The sequence below is a fragment of the Mercenaria mercenaria genome, unplaced genomic scaffold (genome assembly GCF_021730395.1).
Source record: "Mercenaria mercenaria strain notata unplaced genomic scaffold, MADL_Memer_1 contig_4674, whole genome shotgun sequence".
NCBI classification, from domain to species: domain Eukaryota; kingdom Metazoa; phylum Mollusca; class Bivalvia; order Venerida; family Veneridae; genus Mercenaria; species Mercenaria mercenaria.
Window position 1 is genome coordinate 1 of NW_026462920.1, and position 19,725 is coordinate 19,725.

Consider the following 19,725-nt stretch of genomic DNA (forward strand, 5'->3'; position numbering starts at 1 on the left):
TATACGTTGACAACGTTGTTTCAAGCTTCCAACAGGAAAGATGAACTTCTACAGTTCTACAGCGAGTCACGTGAACTAATGTCGTTTGCAGATTTCAATTTGAGGTCCCTGAGTTCTAACAGTAACAAGCTCGGTGTGCAAGCAATCAAAGATTCAGTCTTAGATTTAGATCGATGTCCTAAGGTACTTGGCATGAGATGGGACACAGAGAGTGACGTTTTACTTTATCCAGCGAAGAACATCCCAACTACCAAAATTATTACCAAGAGAGATATATTGCAGCATACGTCCCGACTCTACGATCCCTTAGGTCTACTCAGTCCAGTTACTATCAGAGCGAAGCTACTTCTCCAAGAATTATGGCAACAGATGTTTGAGTGGGACATGCCCTTACCGCACGACATACAAGAAAAATGGCGTAGTTTGATTACAGACTTGAAATCAGTGACAACCACTACGTTTCCTAGATACTACTTTGAGAATACACCGTATACATCCAACTACACCTGTATTCACATATTCTGCGACGCTAGTTTGTTATCTTATTGTGCTACGGCATACGTCTGCAGAGACAACCAGTCTACATTGATGATGGCTAAGACGCGTGTTGCTCCGTTGAAAAAGTTAACGTTACCGAGGTTAGAGCTGATGGATGCAGTGATTGGTTCCAGACTCTGTAAACACATGAAGCAGAACACAAGCATACCACAGATACACCTTTGGTCAGATAGTCAGATTGTGTTGTACTGGCTCCAGACGTCCAAGACACTCCGGCGATTCGTTAGGAACCGCCCGACGAAGGACAATCCCGCAGATTTACTCACCAGAGGAATTTCGACATCGCACTTCAAAGTCAGTAATCTATGGTTCCACGGACCTAAATGGCTCACTACACCTGACAGTTGGCCAGTTTGGCAAGAAAGAGATACTTATGTTACTATGGCAACGATTACAGATCCAGTACCTACTAGCAAATCAGAAGATGCAGCTTTACCAGTGAACAACAGCAGTTTTGTCGACATGTCAAGATTCAGCTCGTTGGCAAAGTTACTCAGAGTTACAGCTTATGTACTGCGTTTCATAGATAACTTTCGAGGCGGGAGGTCCACTGGAAGTCAAGAAACTTTAACTACAGAGGAACTTCACAGGGCAGAGAAGGTGTGCATACGAAGCTGCCAGATGTCTAAATATCAAGCAGAAGTGAAAGATATACAGACCAAGAGATACAAACTCCCACTATCTAGACAACTTAAATTATTTCTCAACAGTGGGATTTGGAAGTGCCGTGGATGTATCCACAATGCACCACTAGACGAAATGACCAAGTATCCGTACCTGTTACCAGCTAAACATCCATTCACCAACTTGGTTATCAAGGACGCACACTCAAGATTACTACATGCCGGCGTTAGTTCAACTATCACGTTCTTAAGACAGAAATACTAGATTCCGTCTATCCGTCAAAATGTGAAGGTCATACTACGTAAATGTACCTGTTGTAAGAAGATTGTTGGTAAACCATACTCAGCACCTGATCCACCTCCACTACCAAAGAGCAGAGTTTCTGACGTCAAGCCGTTTACCTACGCAGGAGTAGATTTCACTGGGGCATTACTGGTTCGAGATAACAACAGATACGACGTTAAGGCATACTTATGCTTGTTTACTTGCGCTACTACGAGAGCAGTTCATCTAGAACTAGTTCCAGATCTATCAGCAGAGTCATTCCTACAAGCATTCCGACGTTTTTGTAGTAGAAAATCTGCTCCTAACGTCATGATGTCAGACAACGCCAACACCTTCTTATCAGCATCCAGACAATTACAGGATTTGGTCCAGTCTACCACAGTTAGAGAAGAACTCAACGACAGAGGAATTGAGTGGAAGATGATACCAAAACGCGCACCTTGGTTCGGTGGAATGTGGAAACGTCTTATAGGTCTGACGAAAACAACGATAAAGAAAGTGTTGGGACGGTTCTATGTCACCTACCAAACGTTACAAATTGTGATTACGGAAATTGAGGCGATGATTAACGATATGCCGTTGACGTATGTCACTTCCGGCGCATTAGATGAACCGGAAATACTTACACCGTCACACTTACTTTACGGCAGACGAATCATTAAACTACCGTATGAAGAAGATGTCCCTACAAACCCTGTACCGAGTGACCGCCCGTCAGTTATCAAACGGAATACGCTACAAAGGACAATGATCAGCCACTTCCGGCATAGATGGCGTCACGAATACTTAACGGCTTTAAGAGAACGTCATCAGACGACAGGCAGAAATGACCAGACGATATCTGTTGGTGTTTATATGTATATGCATATGAACATGTGTGTTTACGTTTATGGGTAAATGCAAGTAAGTTTTAGTATGGGGTTTAATTAATTGAAGTATTTCTTTGTGAACATCTCGGTATTATGACCATAGAGGAATAAAAACAATTAATAAAAATGTAATTTATATGCTACAAATACTGCAAGCGAATGTATTCAACTATAAAGTAAGTGTTGAAACATTTTTATGTTTTGTATTTAATTTATCTTTACAACTAGTAAGTTAATCCATGAATAGACCTCAAAAATGAATTATATAAAATAAACTTACATAGACTATGCAAACAATTATACAGTAGACAAAGTAACTTTATTTTTCTTTTCATTAGAATATTTCAATGACTTATGACTTTCAATGTGTCCAGTTAGCAAACCCGAGTCTGTGTATTAAGTATTTTTTTAATCAGAGCATGGTCATATTACAATTCTACGATGTAGTAAAAGTGGCCTTTTATTCATGGAGTATGTGCCCTGTTTTGAAAAAGAGATAATGTTTCTACACTATTCATTCCGTAAATACTGAGTAACAAATGTGTCTGATAAATTAATATCAATGTCTCAGAAAGAAAATATCGCAAACGAAAAACTTCTTTTGAGAAAAGTGAAAAAAAAATGTTTAGTTTATTTAACAGATTTCTCGCTTGCATGCTTTTAACCATTGGCAGCCTCACAGCTAACATAGTACCGATATCATATTTTTATCAAGATTAAGATATATAAGCGATTGTATATTCAGTAGAGACTTACCCTAAGCTCGCTTTACACAAAAGAAACGATCTGCTTATATAGTGATATTGTTTAGTGAACACTGTTTGTTAAGGGAGTGAGTGAGTTGGGTTTTACGGCAAAACGACATAAAATGGTCATATATCGCCGAGAAGAAGCTTTATTGCGAACGCCAACTGTAAAGCATAAACATTTATGTAAAAATGTAAAACGTACCTAACCACATCCATGTAAAAATGTAAAGCACACTGCATAATGTAAAGCATATCTTAAATCATCCACGTAAGAATGTAAAGTATATCTAAAAGCAGTTATGTAAAATGTATATACATATGTGTTAAAATATCAGCTGCAAACAAAATAATATTTCAAAAGATTTAAATAAAAATATGAAATGTTAGATTTTTTGACAGATTTCTGTCTGCTTTAAAAACGATAAAATATTTCCGACTGGAACTTTTTCAAATAACACTTTCAAAGATTGAACGTCATAAATTGTACTGCGTTGTGTAGCAAAGTCCACAGAGTCAATTAAAATATGTTTAATAGTTAACGGTGTTTGACATGGTACACATTCAGAATTCAAAAGATAAGAATGAGTCAAATGGGTATGACCTAATCCTTCTCATGTTATATCAGTGCAATGGAAAAGTAATTTGTTTATGTTAAATGCTATGCATGATTAGACAGTCAGGTATCTAACAGTGCCAGACTTGATTTCTTTCATTTTCACATATTTCTAGATGTTTTTTCCATACTTTGACGCATATATATGGGTATTAGGGATTATTCTCTTTCCAGCAGTAGCCTTTTCAACATATTTATCCTTGTGGCAATTATGTGTGCTTTTTCTCTGTATAGAGGTAAAAAGTGCATAGTTTACATGGGGTACTAGGTCAATAGCCACTTAATCATACAGTAAAGTAATAGCGGAGTTGTCTCCATTTCTTACCAAATATTTTACCCTGGATCATTTTTTTTTTTTCAGCTCAAATAACTTTTTTCCGAAAATGATATCTAAAATATTTTCAGCCTTTATTCTTTGATGCAGTTAGCTACACATATATCTAAGATAAATAGTTTCTTCTTGAAGTTTGTATTTTAATTGCAATGCTTATATTCAGTGTTTACAATCATTATATAGAAATGTCGCCACTAAAGACCATTTCACTATGTAATGTGTTTATCCAATAGGCACTTTGATATGTTCGTAAGTGACAGGCTTCTTTCATTACTAGCTATTAACGAGATTGATAATAACTAAGTCGAAAGTAGCAGATACGATCTTTTGTTATTAAAAAAATGTAATATTTGGTTTAATGAACAATTTCAGAAATGCATGATCTGCGGCTCAAGTCTTGGATCTTTAATGCGTTTTCAGAACTAAATAGGTGAAAGTAAGTCGTAAATAACAATAAAATCATTTTATTTCAAGGGCGTCAGCATATTTAATTATGTGTGCGATTAATTTCTATCTAAACAGTTGTCATTTTTTAAGCGAGTTATTATTTCTATAAATTGTATTAAACTATCTACATAAAGCATAGTTAAAAGCAATGCATATAAACAAGACTTACCAAGCTCTTTCGAGTTAGCCATTACTCCACATGTGAAAATAAGAAACAAGCATTTTTTCACAGATTTATCCATGACTGAAAACTCTTAAAAGGAGGTCGCTGTTAGAAAAGCTACTGAAAATATTTCATTTTTGCTCAGCATTTTACTGTCAACTATATTTAAAGTTTAACGTTAAATTATCATCAGTTTTCATTCAGGAAGTTTTAAAACTTAGATATAGCGGATTGATATCGACAACGTAATGTTAAACTAAATGTAAATGATCACTCAAGATAAAAAGGACAAGTGATATACAGTTGGGTAGAAACAAAGGTATTTCAAATTTTGCCTATAAGAGTAATGAAGAAGAAACAAAATGTTGAACCTAGTATGGCAAGCCAATTGTCCAATAATTACGTGAACCCCGGTTTACGGTCGAAAAACTAGGATTAACGATCGATAAACTAGGTTTTTCGAACGTAAAACTAGGTTTTTCAAATACTAACCTATATTTTCGAATGAAAACATCAGATACCGGGCGTAAACCATAGTTTACGCTCGTAAACCCAGGTTTACGTTTGATAAACTAGGTTTCTAGATTGAATTATGAATTTCGGTCGTTATCCTATGTTTACGACCGTAAACTTGGTTTTACGAACGTGAACCTACGTTTACGAGCGTGAACTATGATTTACGACGTTATTCTCTGTTTTCGCTCGAAAAGATAGGTTAGTATTTGAAAATCCTGGTTTCACGTTTGAAAAATCTGGTTTATCGAACGTAAACCTAAGTTCACGCTTGTAAACCCAAGTTCACGTTCGTAAACATAGGTTCACGCTCGAAAATATAGGTTCAGGTCCGTAAACTATGGTTCACGGTCGTAAACATAGGTTCACGTCCGTCAACATAGGTTCATGGCCGTAAACCTATGTTCACGCCCGAAATTCATTGTTGATACTATAATCCTAATATATCGACCGTAAACCATGGTTTACGTTTGATAAACTAGGTTTCTCGATTGAACAATGAGTTTCGGTCGTTATCCTATGTTTACGACCGTTATCCTATGTTTACGCTCGTAAACCCCGGTTCACGCTCGTGAACCTATGTTTACGACCGTAAACTGGGGTTTACAATCGCGAATCCATATTTACGAGCGTGAACTATGGTTCACGACGTTATCTTATGTTTTCGCCCGAAAATATAGGTTAGTATTTGAGTATTTGAAAAACTTAGTTTTACGTTCTAAAAACCTAGTTTATCGATCGTTAATCCTAGTTTTTCGACCGTAAACTAGGGTTCACGTAATTATTGGACAATTGGCTTGCCATAACCTCGGCTGATCTTAATGCTTACAAACTTTCAGTACGTCATGTGGATCAAACTTTATTATGTGTTATAAGAAAGTGGCATTTTTTTCTACCCGAGAGTCAGTATGGAATAAAATAAAACGATCATTTGTGAGGATTTTAATCTATCCTTTCACGACGGTTAGATAAACAGCCGTAAATTACAGGCAGACATATAAGATACTTTATCTAGTAGTGTATTTGCTTAGAGCAAAATATCAGGTCCCGTGCGATTGGAAAAAAAAATATTAATGGCGACATATAGCAATTTATTCTATGTGACTGTGATATTTAAAAGATTGAAATAACGTGAACTGGATGATTTTATTGTGTAAATACATTCGAATATGAACTATTACATAATAAATACAAAAATACAGTTGTTTGTAATAACTTCTGGACATGTCGCAATAACCCACTTATTCTTACTTATAAACAAACAGCTATCTTACTGTATCTTAATATTTTTAAATCTTATCTGATGCCTGATCTTTTGTTTAATGCTTACTAAATAGTTTATTTACAATGATATTTATGCTCATTTATGTCATATGTCATTTAAAATGTCTTGATTTTTGTCTTATTTTAGGTACTTGTTTTACGTAAAAATAGGTGTTTAATCCAATAAAACCTTTTTTTAGTTTATTCAGTAATGTCTGAAGTTCATTTACATGTCGCCAGTCTGAATTCCGCGACTGGACCGAGTTATGACGTCATCAAAATGGCGGCCATCTCTTAACAATAAATCTATCATCATCTTCAAATGATTGATCAAAGTTGTTTGATTTTGATGCTAAAAGTGAGTTATTTTGTAGTTTACATCGTACACGTATAATTATCTCGCATTTTTTAAATTAATTTTCAATGAAAAATATCATTTATACAATGTTAAAGGTATATTATGCCCAAATTTCATATTTGGTTTTGTGAAAAAATTACCACATAGTATCTGGATCTATGTGATAGTAAATTAAACACGTTTGAGAGTAATGATAAAATACTACATACTGATTAATGTGTAACAAAGTCTGTAAGAAGATACTGTGGAAACCCAGAAGCAACCAAGAAAGGTAATAGCAGACACGGTTTGATTGAGTCTGTTCATAAGAGGTTAGAAAATGCAATACCCCTTACACACCCCCTGGCATCGGCAGAACTTTATTACATAGGTATTGAGTAAACTCCATGATCCAGAAAGACCAGGAAACATTACAACCTTGAATCCAAGTACCCGGAGATATTTTACAACCGCCACACACACAGTATTACTATGTTACGCCACTATAAATCTGGAAGTTTGTATAGAACAAATAGTTCTTACTATACAGACATGTAATTGTAATTGTAGCATGCACATTTAATTTATATATATAGCCAAGTTAAAAGATGTTTTGATTAGTATTTTCTAGATTAAAATCAACGTAATGATTTTTAGCTGTGCTATTTGTGATAAATTTAGATATCTTTTGTCCTAAGGACCTGAGGCGAATTTTCTTTCCCTGTACTCGATGAATGGGAGTAATTTTAGGATTTACGAACTATACCAGTGTGATCAGTGTATACATATACATAATATTAGTAGTTTAATTGATAATCAATACCTTCTACAAAGAAAAATAATAAAAATAAAAATAAAGAGCGTTACCGTCTCCTGACAATTCAGCTGACACCCCCGTGAAACGCACGAAAGATAAAGTATCGCCATTGGTAGATACTGCTACAAATAGCAATAACATGTCATCTCAAGGTTATATACAACCAATGAACATGGCAAATGTGAGCAACTTAAATTCATACCAGACTCCAGCTGACACTTTCTACAATCCACCCCCAGGATCATTCCACCCTCCCCCGCCCCCGATCTAGCAGCAACCAATGCAACCAATGCAGCAGTATCAATCGCAGCAGCAGCCGCAATATTCCCCCCAGATGTCCCAGCAGTTTGTAATTCAAAATTCAACAGAGAAATTTCAACAGTTTGTTGTTGAAAGGCTGAATTCATTTGACACTCGATTGAATAAATTAGACTCTATTGAAAACAAATTATCGGCACTCAAATAAAATCGCAAATATGGATGTTCGAGTTACATCCCTTGAATCGACAAATACTAATGACGGATATCGAGGCAAGCCGGGCTTTTGACACACAAACTAGTGACGAAATCAAAATTAGACAACCGGTACTTGATAAAACATTACGAACTGAACGCGAAAAAATAAATTCTATTTCTGCAGAGTTTCAATCTTTGAAATCGGTGTCTGGTGATATCGATGATCTAAGATCACGTTCGATGCGATGCAATCTCCTGTTTCATGGTTTTCCTGAACAAAAAACTTATGAATTGAGAAAAACTGAAAATTGTGCTTCTTTTGTCCTGGTTTATTTGCGAGATACCCTTGGTATTCTTGATGCTCATGACTCGATCAAAATTGAAAGGGCCCATAGACTCTCCCCAAAGTATAACAAGGATAAAACTCGCCCTGTGGTGGTTATGTTTAACCACTACCCTGATAAACTTTTGGTGAAACAAAGATCGCAGGAACTATGGAAGGCGTACCACGAGGCTGCTAAGTCCTCGTCTGGTGCGCCACTCACTTCCGGTGCTTCGTCGGCACCACCCACTTCCAGGACCGACGTGACTACCGGGACGACCAGTACTGCGAGCGGAGATGAACCGCCAACCAAGCCTACGAAACCGAAGATCAGCGTTTCTGACCAATTCACAAAATCAGTGCAGGATCGCAGAAAATTACTACTTCCGGCAATGTTAAAAGCCAAAAAGGCCGGAACATCAGCATATCTGGCACATGACAAACTCTATATAGAGAATAAGATGTATACTGTAGAAACTGTGTCATCCTCTGGCTACAGTGAAATTTAGGAAGTAGATCAGGGACATTTAACTTTCTTATTGTGGAATGTGCAGGGTATTTCTGCGAAAGTACACGATAATGATTTTTTAAAATTTGTTTGTGACTATGATGTATTGCTTTTTACTGAAACTTGGAACGCTTCTTTTAAAGATGTTAATATAGATGGGTATGAATGTATAAATTGTCCACGCCCCAAATCTAATAAAAATGCTAGACGTTATAGTGGTGGCGTAATTGTTTATTACAAAACATGTTATAAAAGTCATTTCAGTGTTGATAAAATGGACCATAGGGGTATTATTTGGCTCAAATTAGATAAAAGGTTTTTAGAATCCAGCAAAGATTCCTATTTTTGTATCTGCTACATTCCACCAGAGGATTCTGCGGTCTATAGAAATGTTAATTCGTTGCTATATGAAGTTGACTTTTTTGAGCTCTTGAATTCGGATATACAACTCTATTCTGATAAAGGTGACCTTTACGTTCTTGGTGACCTAAATAGTCGTACCCGCACTGACCCTGATTATATAGATGACCTAAATTTAGACCGATTCGTTGATATTCCCGAAACCGTGTCTGCGTATGATTTACCTGACCGTGAAAATCTTGATAATGGTTTTAATAATTACGGGTCAAAACTTTTGACACTTTGTAAATAGAATAATCTTATCATACTAAATGGTCGTAAAGAGGAGGGCAGGTGTACTTACTATACTATATACCGGAATAAACCGGTATCTAGGTTAGTGGATTATGTACTTTCAAGTCCTGATTGTTATAAAAATGTAAATAATATGTGTGTATTTGATATAAATGAATTTTCTGATCATTGTCCTTTGACGTTTTCTTTGTGTTGTTGTATGAATGTCATTTATAATGAATACGTTGAATCTGATAGAATTATATGGGACACGTCCCGAACAGATGAGTTTATTAATAGCGTACAAAATAAATGTGATACTTTTCAAGAAATCAACGATAAATTGTTGAGTGGAGAATATAATATCGATCAATGTATGAAATGTTTTTCAGATACTGTATTTGATATTTCTTATTCGTGCTATGGTAAAACTTTCAGTAATAGTCCAAAACCAAAGAAGCGGAAGTCGCTATGGTTTAACTATGATTGTAAAATTGCTAAAAATAAATTTTATAATGCTAAACGTCGACTGTCTACTGTAAAGTCTGATGAAAACAGATTATATATGCTTGAGTGTAGAAATGAATATTCAAAGGTTAAACGAGGTGCTAAATATAAATTCTATAATAAAGAAAAAGCAAATATGGCTAATTTGAGTAAAAAAGCACCACGTAAGTTCTGGAAGTATGTTAAAAAGTATAAATCTACTAATAGTCTTGATTCCAGTGTTAGTCTAGAGGAGTTTAAAAATCATTTCGAAAATTTATCCAATAAAATTCAGGGCCATGTAAATGATGATGTGTTGAACAATGTACGTGACGAGCCTGTTAATATTGAATGTCTTGATAGAACTATTTCTATCGAAGAAGTAGAAAAAACTATACGTCTTCTGAATCGTTATAAAAGCTGTGACTTGGATAAAAATGTTTCTGATTTCTTTATAGATGCAAATAGTGTAATATCGCCATTTTTATGTACAATGTTCAACTACATTTATGATAATTGTATATATCCTGAGGCATGGTCTAAGGGTGTCATCTGTCCAATCTATAAAAAGGTGATAAAACATCCCCTCAAATTACCTTAGTAAATGTTATTGGAAAACTTTTCTCGTTGATATTAAGAAACCGTATCAATAAATGGTGCGAAAGTGAACATATATTTAATGATAGCCAATATGGCTTTCGTGATGGTCGGTCTACGGCAGATGCTATTTTCATATTACATGCTGTTATACAAAAAGTGTTATCAAAAAAGTCTAAACTGTGGTGCATCTTTATTGACTATCAAAGAGCTTTTGATACCGTTAATAGAGATGCACTGTGGACAAAACTTATACAATCAGGAATTAGTTGTAAAATGACCAATATGATAAAATGCATATATAAAAATGTACAAGCATGTGTTAAAATGTCTAGTTCTATGAATATGTCTAACTTTTTTGACGTAACAATTGGATTAAAACAAGGCGAACCATTATCACCCTTACTTTTCATATTGTTCATCAATGACATTGTTGAAAATATTGATTTTAATACCTTAACTGACAAAGATTATGACCTGTAATCCATGTATATGATTTTATTTGCCGACGATATAGTTCTGTTTACCACAGATCCTGGTAGTTTACAAGCTCAGATAGATGCTGTGCATCATTATTCAGAAAAATGGGGACTTAAAATCAATGTGAATAAAACTAAGATTTGTGTTTTTGAAAAACGAAAACAAAATGTTTATCCAGAATTTTACATAAATAATGAAAAAGTTGACATTGTTGATAATTTTGTATATCTTGGTGTTTAATTTACGTACACTGGAAATATGGCAAATGCGGTTAGAGCATTTCACGATCACGCCCTTAGGGCGTACAATAATCTGTTGTGTGTATTTGATAAATTACAACTTGATATTAAAACTAAGCTATCACTTTTTGATTCAATGATCGTTCCTATTTTAACATATGGCTGTGAAGTATTGGGTATTTATAAGTACAAAGATGTTGATAAATTACATATACGTTTTTGTAAATACATTCTTGGTGTAAAATACCAAACTCCAAACTATGCTGTGTTAGGCGAACTTGGTAGATTTCCTTTGTCTGTTATTTGTAAGGAAAGGGCTATTAAATTTTGGATAAAAATGATGAAAAATAATAACGCACCTGTGTATTCAATGTATAATGATTTATGTAATAATGTTACTACTGTTTGCTGGGCAAGTAGATTAAATTCAATTGTTGATCACCTTGGTTTTGCAAATGTTAGACTCAATTTTGATAGAAGTATGAACTATGACAACTTGTTTAAACTAAGGATAAGAGATCAATTTGTCCAAGACTGGAGGGGCTGTATTAATTATATGCCAAAATTAGATTATTATTGTAAATATAAGAATGATTTTTGTTTCGAAAAATATCTCGATGTTATAGCAAACGATAAATTAAGAAAACAATTAACATGTATACGAATATCTTCACACTCTTTAGAAATTGAAATTGGTAGATACAATAATGTTGACAGACAAAACAGATTGTGCAAATTATGTTCACAAAATATGATAGAATCTGAATACCATTTTATGTTATGCTGCCCTCTGTATCAATGTGTCAGATTAAAGTATCTAGGTCGGTGTTCCTGGCCTAGCATACAAAAATTCAATGCATTAATGTCAACACAAAACAGAACACGGTTGCTAAATATTGCAAGATTTGTGAAAGAAGCGCTATGCTTACGTAAAAATACTCTTGAAAACTGATTTTGATAAGTCTACTGATCGATGATTGTATTTGTGCGTTTATGTGCTTTTGTTGTTTGTAAATTGTCTTGTGTATATATTTGTTGTCTTTGCCATAAGTTATCACTATTGTAAATGGCCAAAGGCAAATGTTTTGCCGATTGCTAATAAACTTGAAACTTGAAACTTGATGAAATATTTACTTAAGCGCAGTACACCTTTAAAGGAACACGGAATAAAACAAATGTGTTGATGAATAAAATCTGTATAAAGATCCTTTGGAAGCAAAGAATGCAACCAAGAAGAATATTAAACTTACATAACTAAACACAATGTTAATAACAAAAAAAAAAAAAGAAAAAAACCACAATCACCTAGTTCTGGCTTTAACTCATGACCCCTTCAAAAATGTATATTAATATAAGTTGTAATACAGTTCTACATGTGGATATTTCACGAATCGTTCCTTGTGAGTGAACGCTGTCCTTTCGAGTGAACTCTTGTTTTTCTACTTAATGTAAATGTACATTACTATATAATAAAACAGAATAGTAAGTATAACTATATTCAATTTCACTTTTACATTTAGTAATTACTTTCTACCTCCGTTGCTGTAAAAAATGTGACATTCGTATATCGTCGCTATTTACCCATTTAAATCGATGTGTCATGAAACCCTTAAACCATAAAATATCCTGTTTCGGGAAATAGACCTAGCATCCAGTGAAAACAGATATGATGTCTATGGGGCATTTACAGTCGTTTCAGAAATGTCTTAGTATCTGAAAAAAAACATATTTTAACATTTTATTGAAAATAAATTAACTTCTGTTGTAAATATCGTTTTAGCTTATATTGTTTTTTACCTGTAAAAGATGTATTAAAATGTCTGATCAAACCGACACTAAGCTCCAGGAGCACATCTTTGCAGGATATGGAAAGTTTGTATCATATGTTAAACGTACGGTGATAAAATGTGTGTTAGTGCTTATACAAAGGTCTTTTCTACTATTCGAGAATTCATTAAATATGATGATCTTTGCATCTTGGTAAAGAGATTGTGATAGAGGCGCGGCAAGTAAGGACACAATTGATCGTGCTAAAATCAAGTACTGCAAAAGCGGTAGTGTCAATCAAATGTGATTGAAATTAAACAAACTGCCCTAATACTAACTAGAAGTTAGGTTGATCTTTTCAGGGAATCAGTCTGTTTGTTTTCTGTCAGGAAAGGCAATCGCAAATATTAGTTGTTTAAAGAGACCAATGTTTGTGGGTTAAAAAAATACTTCTTAAATCTTAACACATCAAAGTATGTCTAAATTCGGCAATAATCACAAAATATGCTGATGTCAATAATATTGATATTGGAAAAAACGATTGGGGAAAAACTTGTTACTAACTACATAACTTGACAAATACAAAATAATCATACAAACTTCAGAAATAAAATCATTGTCGATGAAACGTATATATTGCAACTGGACGAAAAAGTATTGTACAAGAGCTTTCCTCTACAGCTATATATTTTAGGAGAAAATGATACCCGTTGAAAAAAAATGATTTCAAGAAAACATTTGTGCTAGCAATAGTGCTGTCATAAAACTTTTATGAAAATTCTCCAAAATTATTATAGTATATGGTTTGCAAGCCCTTGATCATTGATAAAATTATCTTAGACCTTTCAAGAGTTAAATCAGAATGCCAGACAATGGCAAATGCTTTATCACCAGGTCGTGATGCCCATTATGAAAAGTTTCCTTCTCGAAAATTGCATGCCACAGACTGGGCTAAAATGGCCAAAATATTCTATAATGACTAAAAATGGAAACTGTGGACTAAGAAAAGTCTGTTGTTCAAAGACTCCATTATTGTTTAATAATTAAAGTTTTGAGATCCTATGAAAACTACCAATCTAACCTTTGTTCGAAGGAAGAATTTGTCAAATTCGCAGACACTCAGACGTTAATAGACTTCGCAATCATGATACAGAATAGACAGTATTACATGCACATTATGATAACTACTTGTGAACTTAGGATGCCGATTCCCCGTACATTCGTAATAAATGTTTAATAGTTTAATAGTTTTATTTTTCAAAGTTCCATAAGGCAAAATAGCCCATGAGGAAAAACAAAACATAATACATGGCAGGACAGTGTTTAACAAATGCATACAATGATATAGTTCATCGGAGAAGGCATACAATAAATTGCATATCAATTACAAACATATCAATCATTTAAGAACACATGGTGATACAGAAATAATGATTTCATTTAAGTAATATATATCAGTGCTTAACAGAACTTACTAGTGTCACATTTTGAATATTACACATGTTACAGAATCTTGTCATTTTACATATATATTTGTTTTGTAAATAGTGGATACATGTAATAGCCTTTGACTAATACATATGTTATATTATTGTTTTATACTATGTGGGTAAATGTAGTACCGGTAGCATTCGATCAATAGATATGTTATATCCTGTATGCTTATACAAACACACACACATATATATATATATATATATATATATATATATATATATATATATATATATATATATATATATATATATACATTTTCAATCATATTCACATCATATGTCCGCTCATGTATATAAATGTCCGCTTAAGCTGAGTTCGTTTGTTATTTTACTACACTAGGCCCTATACTTGCTGCGAAGGCTTTCTTAGAGAGTTTATTCTGTATCTGGAAACAATTTATAAATGTTTGTTTATAGTATCATTCATAGCTTGCAATTTATTTACTAAATACTCTTTTCCCATTGCCGTAAAATACGCACCATACTTGGGTAGCAATTTGTTTGTTTGGTTTGGGTTTAACGCCGTTTTTATCTGTATTTCTGTTAGGTAATAGCGGGCAGTTAATCTAACCAGTGTTCCTAGTTTCTTTACCAGTACAAACCTGTTCTCCGAAAGTAACTGCCAACTTTCCAACATGTGTCAGAGATGGAGGACAAATGATTTTAGACACAATGTCTTCAACAAAAATATCAGGGAGAACATACGCCCCACCCGGACTCCGCGATCCGCAGATCTGCGCTATCCCTATTGAGCTAAGCGGGCGGGCCGGGTAGCAATTTCAAACATAATAATTAAAATTGAATATTATCGTCAGCCCGTCGTTTGATATTGCAAAGTTATATATATTTAGATTAACGCTATTCACAAAATGTTCACTTGACTTTGATTTTGATAAAGTAATCTGAAAGGACCGTTCATTTAACTAATGGAGGCTCTCACTTTATATTCAGACATATTCCGTAATATGAGACATTAAAAGTGGCATAAAGTAACCCATTACTTTAAAGTTATATGACATCTCAACAACGTTTGTGACACGCTTGCTGATGGTTTATTCCAAGACTACTGTTTCTGCCTACACGTTTGTCCGTAATGTCTTGAATAATATTGAAAGTTATTTTAAACAGTTTTGGACAGTTATTTGTTATGTGGCAAAAATGATTAATATTTCAAAGTTGAAGCAGAAATATAATACTTGCATGACGACCCCATAACCGAAAAAAAAGGTTTAAACCAACAGGTACTTTTTAGTCATTAAACAAGTCGCCATAGTTTCCTTTTATCATCGTGCATAGATACAAGCAACGAAAAACCAACGCAGGATCGTTACATACCGTTGTAGAACAGCGCCAGATACTTTCAATAAAATAAACAAATATAGGACCAAGGAAGTACAGCATGTAACCGTATTGTTGCAAACTTGCTTTCCATCTCCAGCATCTTTCAAAGGAGGATTGTCATAACAGTTACCTTCACTACTGGATGCACATGTCATTAAAAGGGTCATGAAATTGGTCTTAATTTTTCAACCATTTTTTAACAGTGTTTAACAGGTCACCATTAAAATTCACCCATTACTTCTTACTATTTAATAGGATTTTCATGACCATAGTTTTAATGCCATACATTAAAAAGCCATGAAATGAGTATATTAAAACGCTGGTAAAATATATCTTGTTACAATGACTTTGATGGCCATGAAAACCTGCTTAAAATAAACCATTAAAATAACTTAACAGGCTCCTTAAAACTCCATGAAAAATTTTAATTGACATGACATTAATGTGCCATTAAAAAAATACCCCTTAATTCCACGTTAATTAGTAAAATCTAATGGGGCCATTAATTTTTTTGTCATTCTATTATATGAAGTGCGCATTCATTCGTAGGTCATAATGTTCAGAAAGACAATTGATTTACTGCAAATATCTTATTATTGTGAGGTTTCAGAATTTAGTTAGGGTCGGCTGATTTAAAGTTTACAACAAATACAAATAAGTTTACATAAAAATAATCGATACTAAACTTGACGTGAACATGCAGGATGCAATACAGCAATATAGTTTGAATTCGTATTAGTGATATTATCAAGATAAGAAGTGAATTTACTTTTTTAAGTCACGGGGGGGGGGGGGGGGGGGGGGGGGGGGGGGGGCAGGGGTGTTTATGTGACAAAAACGACACCATATGATCAGCACATATCCAAGGATTGGGTGTAGGGATTCATGGTCAAGTTGCCGATCAGATACTGCCTTGCATTTCGCATAAACACACTAAACATGATTTATTTTTTTCTTCATGTTTTCTTCGATTATTTTATGACGTGTTTTTATGCCCCCGAAGGGAGGAATATTAGTTTTCAACTGTCCGTCCGTTCGTTAGTTTGTTCGTCACAACGTTAACTTTTTGCATGAAGGCATTTTACTCGCGAACCACTGCATCCAGGACCTTCAAACTTCACATGCTGATAATCTTATTAGGTATACCACCCCTACTGACTTTGGGGTCAAAGGTCAAGGTCACAGGGGTCAACGTTAACTTTTTGCATGAATGCACTTTACTCGCAAACCACTGCACCCATGACCTTCAAACGTCACATGCTGATAGTACTTATTGAGTACACCACCCATACTGACATTGGTCACAGGGACCAACGTTAACTTTCTGCATGAAGGCACTTAACTCGCGAACCACTGCACCCAGGACCTTCAAACTTCATATGTTGATAGTACTTATTGAGTACACTACTCCCACTGAATTTGGGGTCACCAGGTCAAAAGCCACAGGGGCCAACATTAACTTTCTTCATGAAGGCACTTTACTCGCGAACCACTGCATCCAGGACCTTCAAACTTCACATGCTGATAGTACTTATTAGGTATACCACCCCTACTGACTTTGGGGTCAAAGGTCAAGGTCACAGGGGTCAACGTTAACTTTTTGCATGAATGCACTTTACTCGCAAACCACTACACCCATGACCTTCAAACGTCACATGCTGATAGTACTTATTGAGTACACCACCCATACTGACATTGGTCACAGGGACCAACGTTAACTTTCTGCATGAAGGCACTTAACTCGCGAACCACTGCACCCAGGACCTTCAAACTTCATATGTTGATAGTACTTATTGAGTACACTACTCCCACTGAATTTGGGGTCACCAGGTCAAAAGCCACAGGGGCCAACATTAACTTTCTTCATGAAGGCACTTTACTCGCGAACCACTTCACCCAGGACCTTCAAACTTTACATGCTGATAGCACTTTATGAGTGCACCAATCCTACTGAATTTGGGGTCACCAGGTTAAGATCAAGGTCACAGGGGCCAACATTAACTTTTTGCATGAAGGCACTTTACTCGCGAACCACTTCACCCAGAACCTTCAAACTTCATATGCTGAGTACTTATTGAGTACACAACCCCTACTGACTTTGGGATCACCAGGTGAAAGGTCAAGGTGCTGCGGGGCATTTGTCACCATTATTGACAGCTCTTATTCTTTAATTCATTAATCATGTTTTGTCCTATTCAACATTTAAATCAGCCTCATGGTCATTTAAATCACCAAACAGAACGAGTTGATCTTAAGAACGTCTCCCTGTCTTAGATCAGTAACAGAAGCAAATCCATCTTGGGTCAATCACCTTTACACGTCTGACCTGTGCTGCAAGAAAGTTGATGACATTTCGGTGCAGGTACATAAAATGGGCACGCCGATTAGGATAACTGACCTTTGTTACACGTAGCTAAACTGCATTTTGTAAATGACATTAAAACAGAACAGATATATTCAGTTCGCCTATACTCTATTCATTGTGTTATATTTATAATGTTGTTAGTTATATTTTATCCATGATATCAGTATAAAGGTATACTTTATATGCATACATTAACTGGTCAGCACAAACGTGAAGGCATCAACTGTTACATTAATAATATATGTAAAAGATCATTTGGAAGCATATAATGCTACCAAGAAGATTAACAGCAGACTCAGTTTGAGTGAGTGAGTGAGTGAGTGAGATTTTACGGCGAACCGACACAAAAGGCCATATATCGCCGAAAACAAGAGCTTTGAAAACGTAAATTGTAAAGCATCTCTAAAAAAAACAATTATGTAAAAATGTATAAACATAAAATGTAAAGTAAAGTGTAAAGCACGTCTAAAAACATTTATACAAACACGTATATAAAGGGTTGAAATATTAGTGACAAACAACAATATTGCAAAATGTGTAAAGAAAAATATATGATTTCAGACTTTGTGATAAATGCTTATCTGCTTTAAAAAGGACAAGATATTGCTGACTGAAACGTTTTCAAACAACTCTTTCAAAGATTTAACGTCATAGTATGTACTGCGCTGTGGAGCGAAGTCCACACAGCCGACTAAAATATGTTTAATAGTAAGCGGTGTCTACATGGTACACATTCAGGTTGTTCTTCCTTGTTTAAAAGATAAGAATGAGTCAAACGTGTATGACCTATTCGACAGCGAGAAAGAACAACTTCCTCCCTGCGAACAGATCTGTTCCCTTGGTGCCATTCACCTAAAGAAGGTTTAACATCATGAAGTTTATTGAACGAAGCATTGTTCCATGACGATTGCCATTTAGATAAAATGTATTTCTTGACATTTGGCCTAAAATCATTATATGGTAATTTCATATTAGATTGTGATAATAAAAGGGATTTCTTTGCTGCAGTATCGGCATCCTCGTTTCCATCAATACCAACATGACTAGGAATCCAATAGAATATGATAGACTTTTTGAAAGATAGTGCATGAACCCTGAGAAGAATATTTTGAATGAAAGGATTTTCCATGTTTCGGTTGAGACTGTTCATAAGAAAAAACACAATTAAACCACAATAGCTGCTAACATATTGGAGGTCACTTCGATCCTGGAGCGGGATGATCTTTGACTATTTAGAAAAAACAACTACTAGTATTAGATTAGATTTGAGACTCATGCGGTGAAACTCCCAGCCACTTACAGAATACCAGTCGTCACCGCCCCTCAATAGAGCTAGTATAAAATACAACATTTGAACGTAATTCATTCTGTAACATCCGATTCAATATCAAAATATTCATCGTACAGATTTATCAACGGTGGTACAGTTTTTCAATACTATTTTGATAAGGTAGATAAGCGTG

At 34.9% G+C, this 19,725-nt stretch overlaps 2 protein-coding genes across 2 annotated transcripts; both read left to right on the forward strand.

The window, feature by feature from the left end:
- The first annotated feature begins 78 nt into the window (after window positions 1-78).
- On the forward strand, window positions 79-1,446 carry LOC128554048 (uncharacterized). The gene has a single exon (XM_053535261.1). It carries the CDS (start codon window positions 79-81, stop codon window positions 1,444-1,446), a length of 1,368 nt encoding a protein of 455 aa, XP_053391236.1.
- Window positions 1,447-1,779: 333 nt separating this feature from the next.
- Window positions 1,780-2,364, forward strand: LOC128554049 (uncharacterized). The gene has a single exon (XM_053535262.1). The coding sequence runs from the start codon at window positions 1,780-1,782 to the stop codon at window positions 2,362-2,364; it is 585 nt and encodes a 194-aa protein (XP_053391237.1).
- Window positions 2,365-19,725: the final 17,361 nt, after the last annotated feature.

Excerpts from the sequence above, each read along its gene's own strand:
- LOC128554049 (XM_053535262.1), top strand. The coding sequence starts at position 1,780 with ATGTCAGACAACGCCAACACCTTCTTATCAGCATCCAGACAATTACAG.
- LOC128554048 (XM_053535261.1), top strand. The coding sequence starts at position 79 with ATGTCGTTTGCAGATTTCAATTTGAGGTCCCTGAGTTCTAACAGTAAC.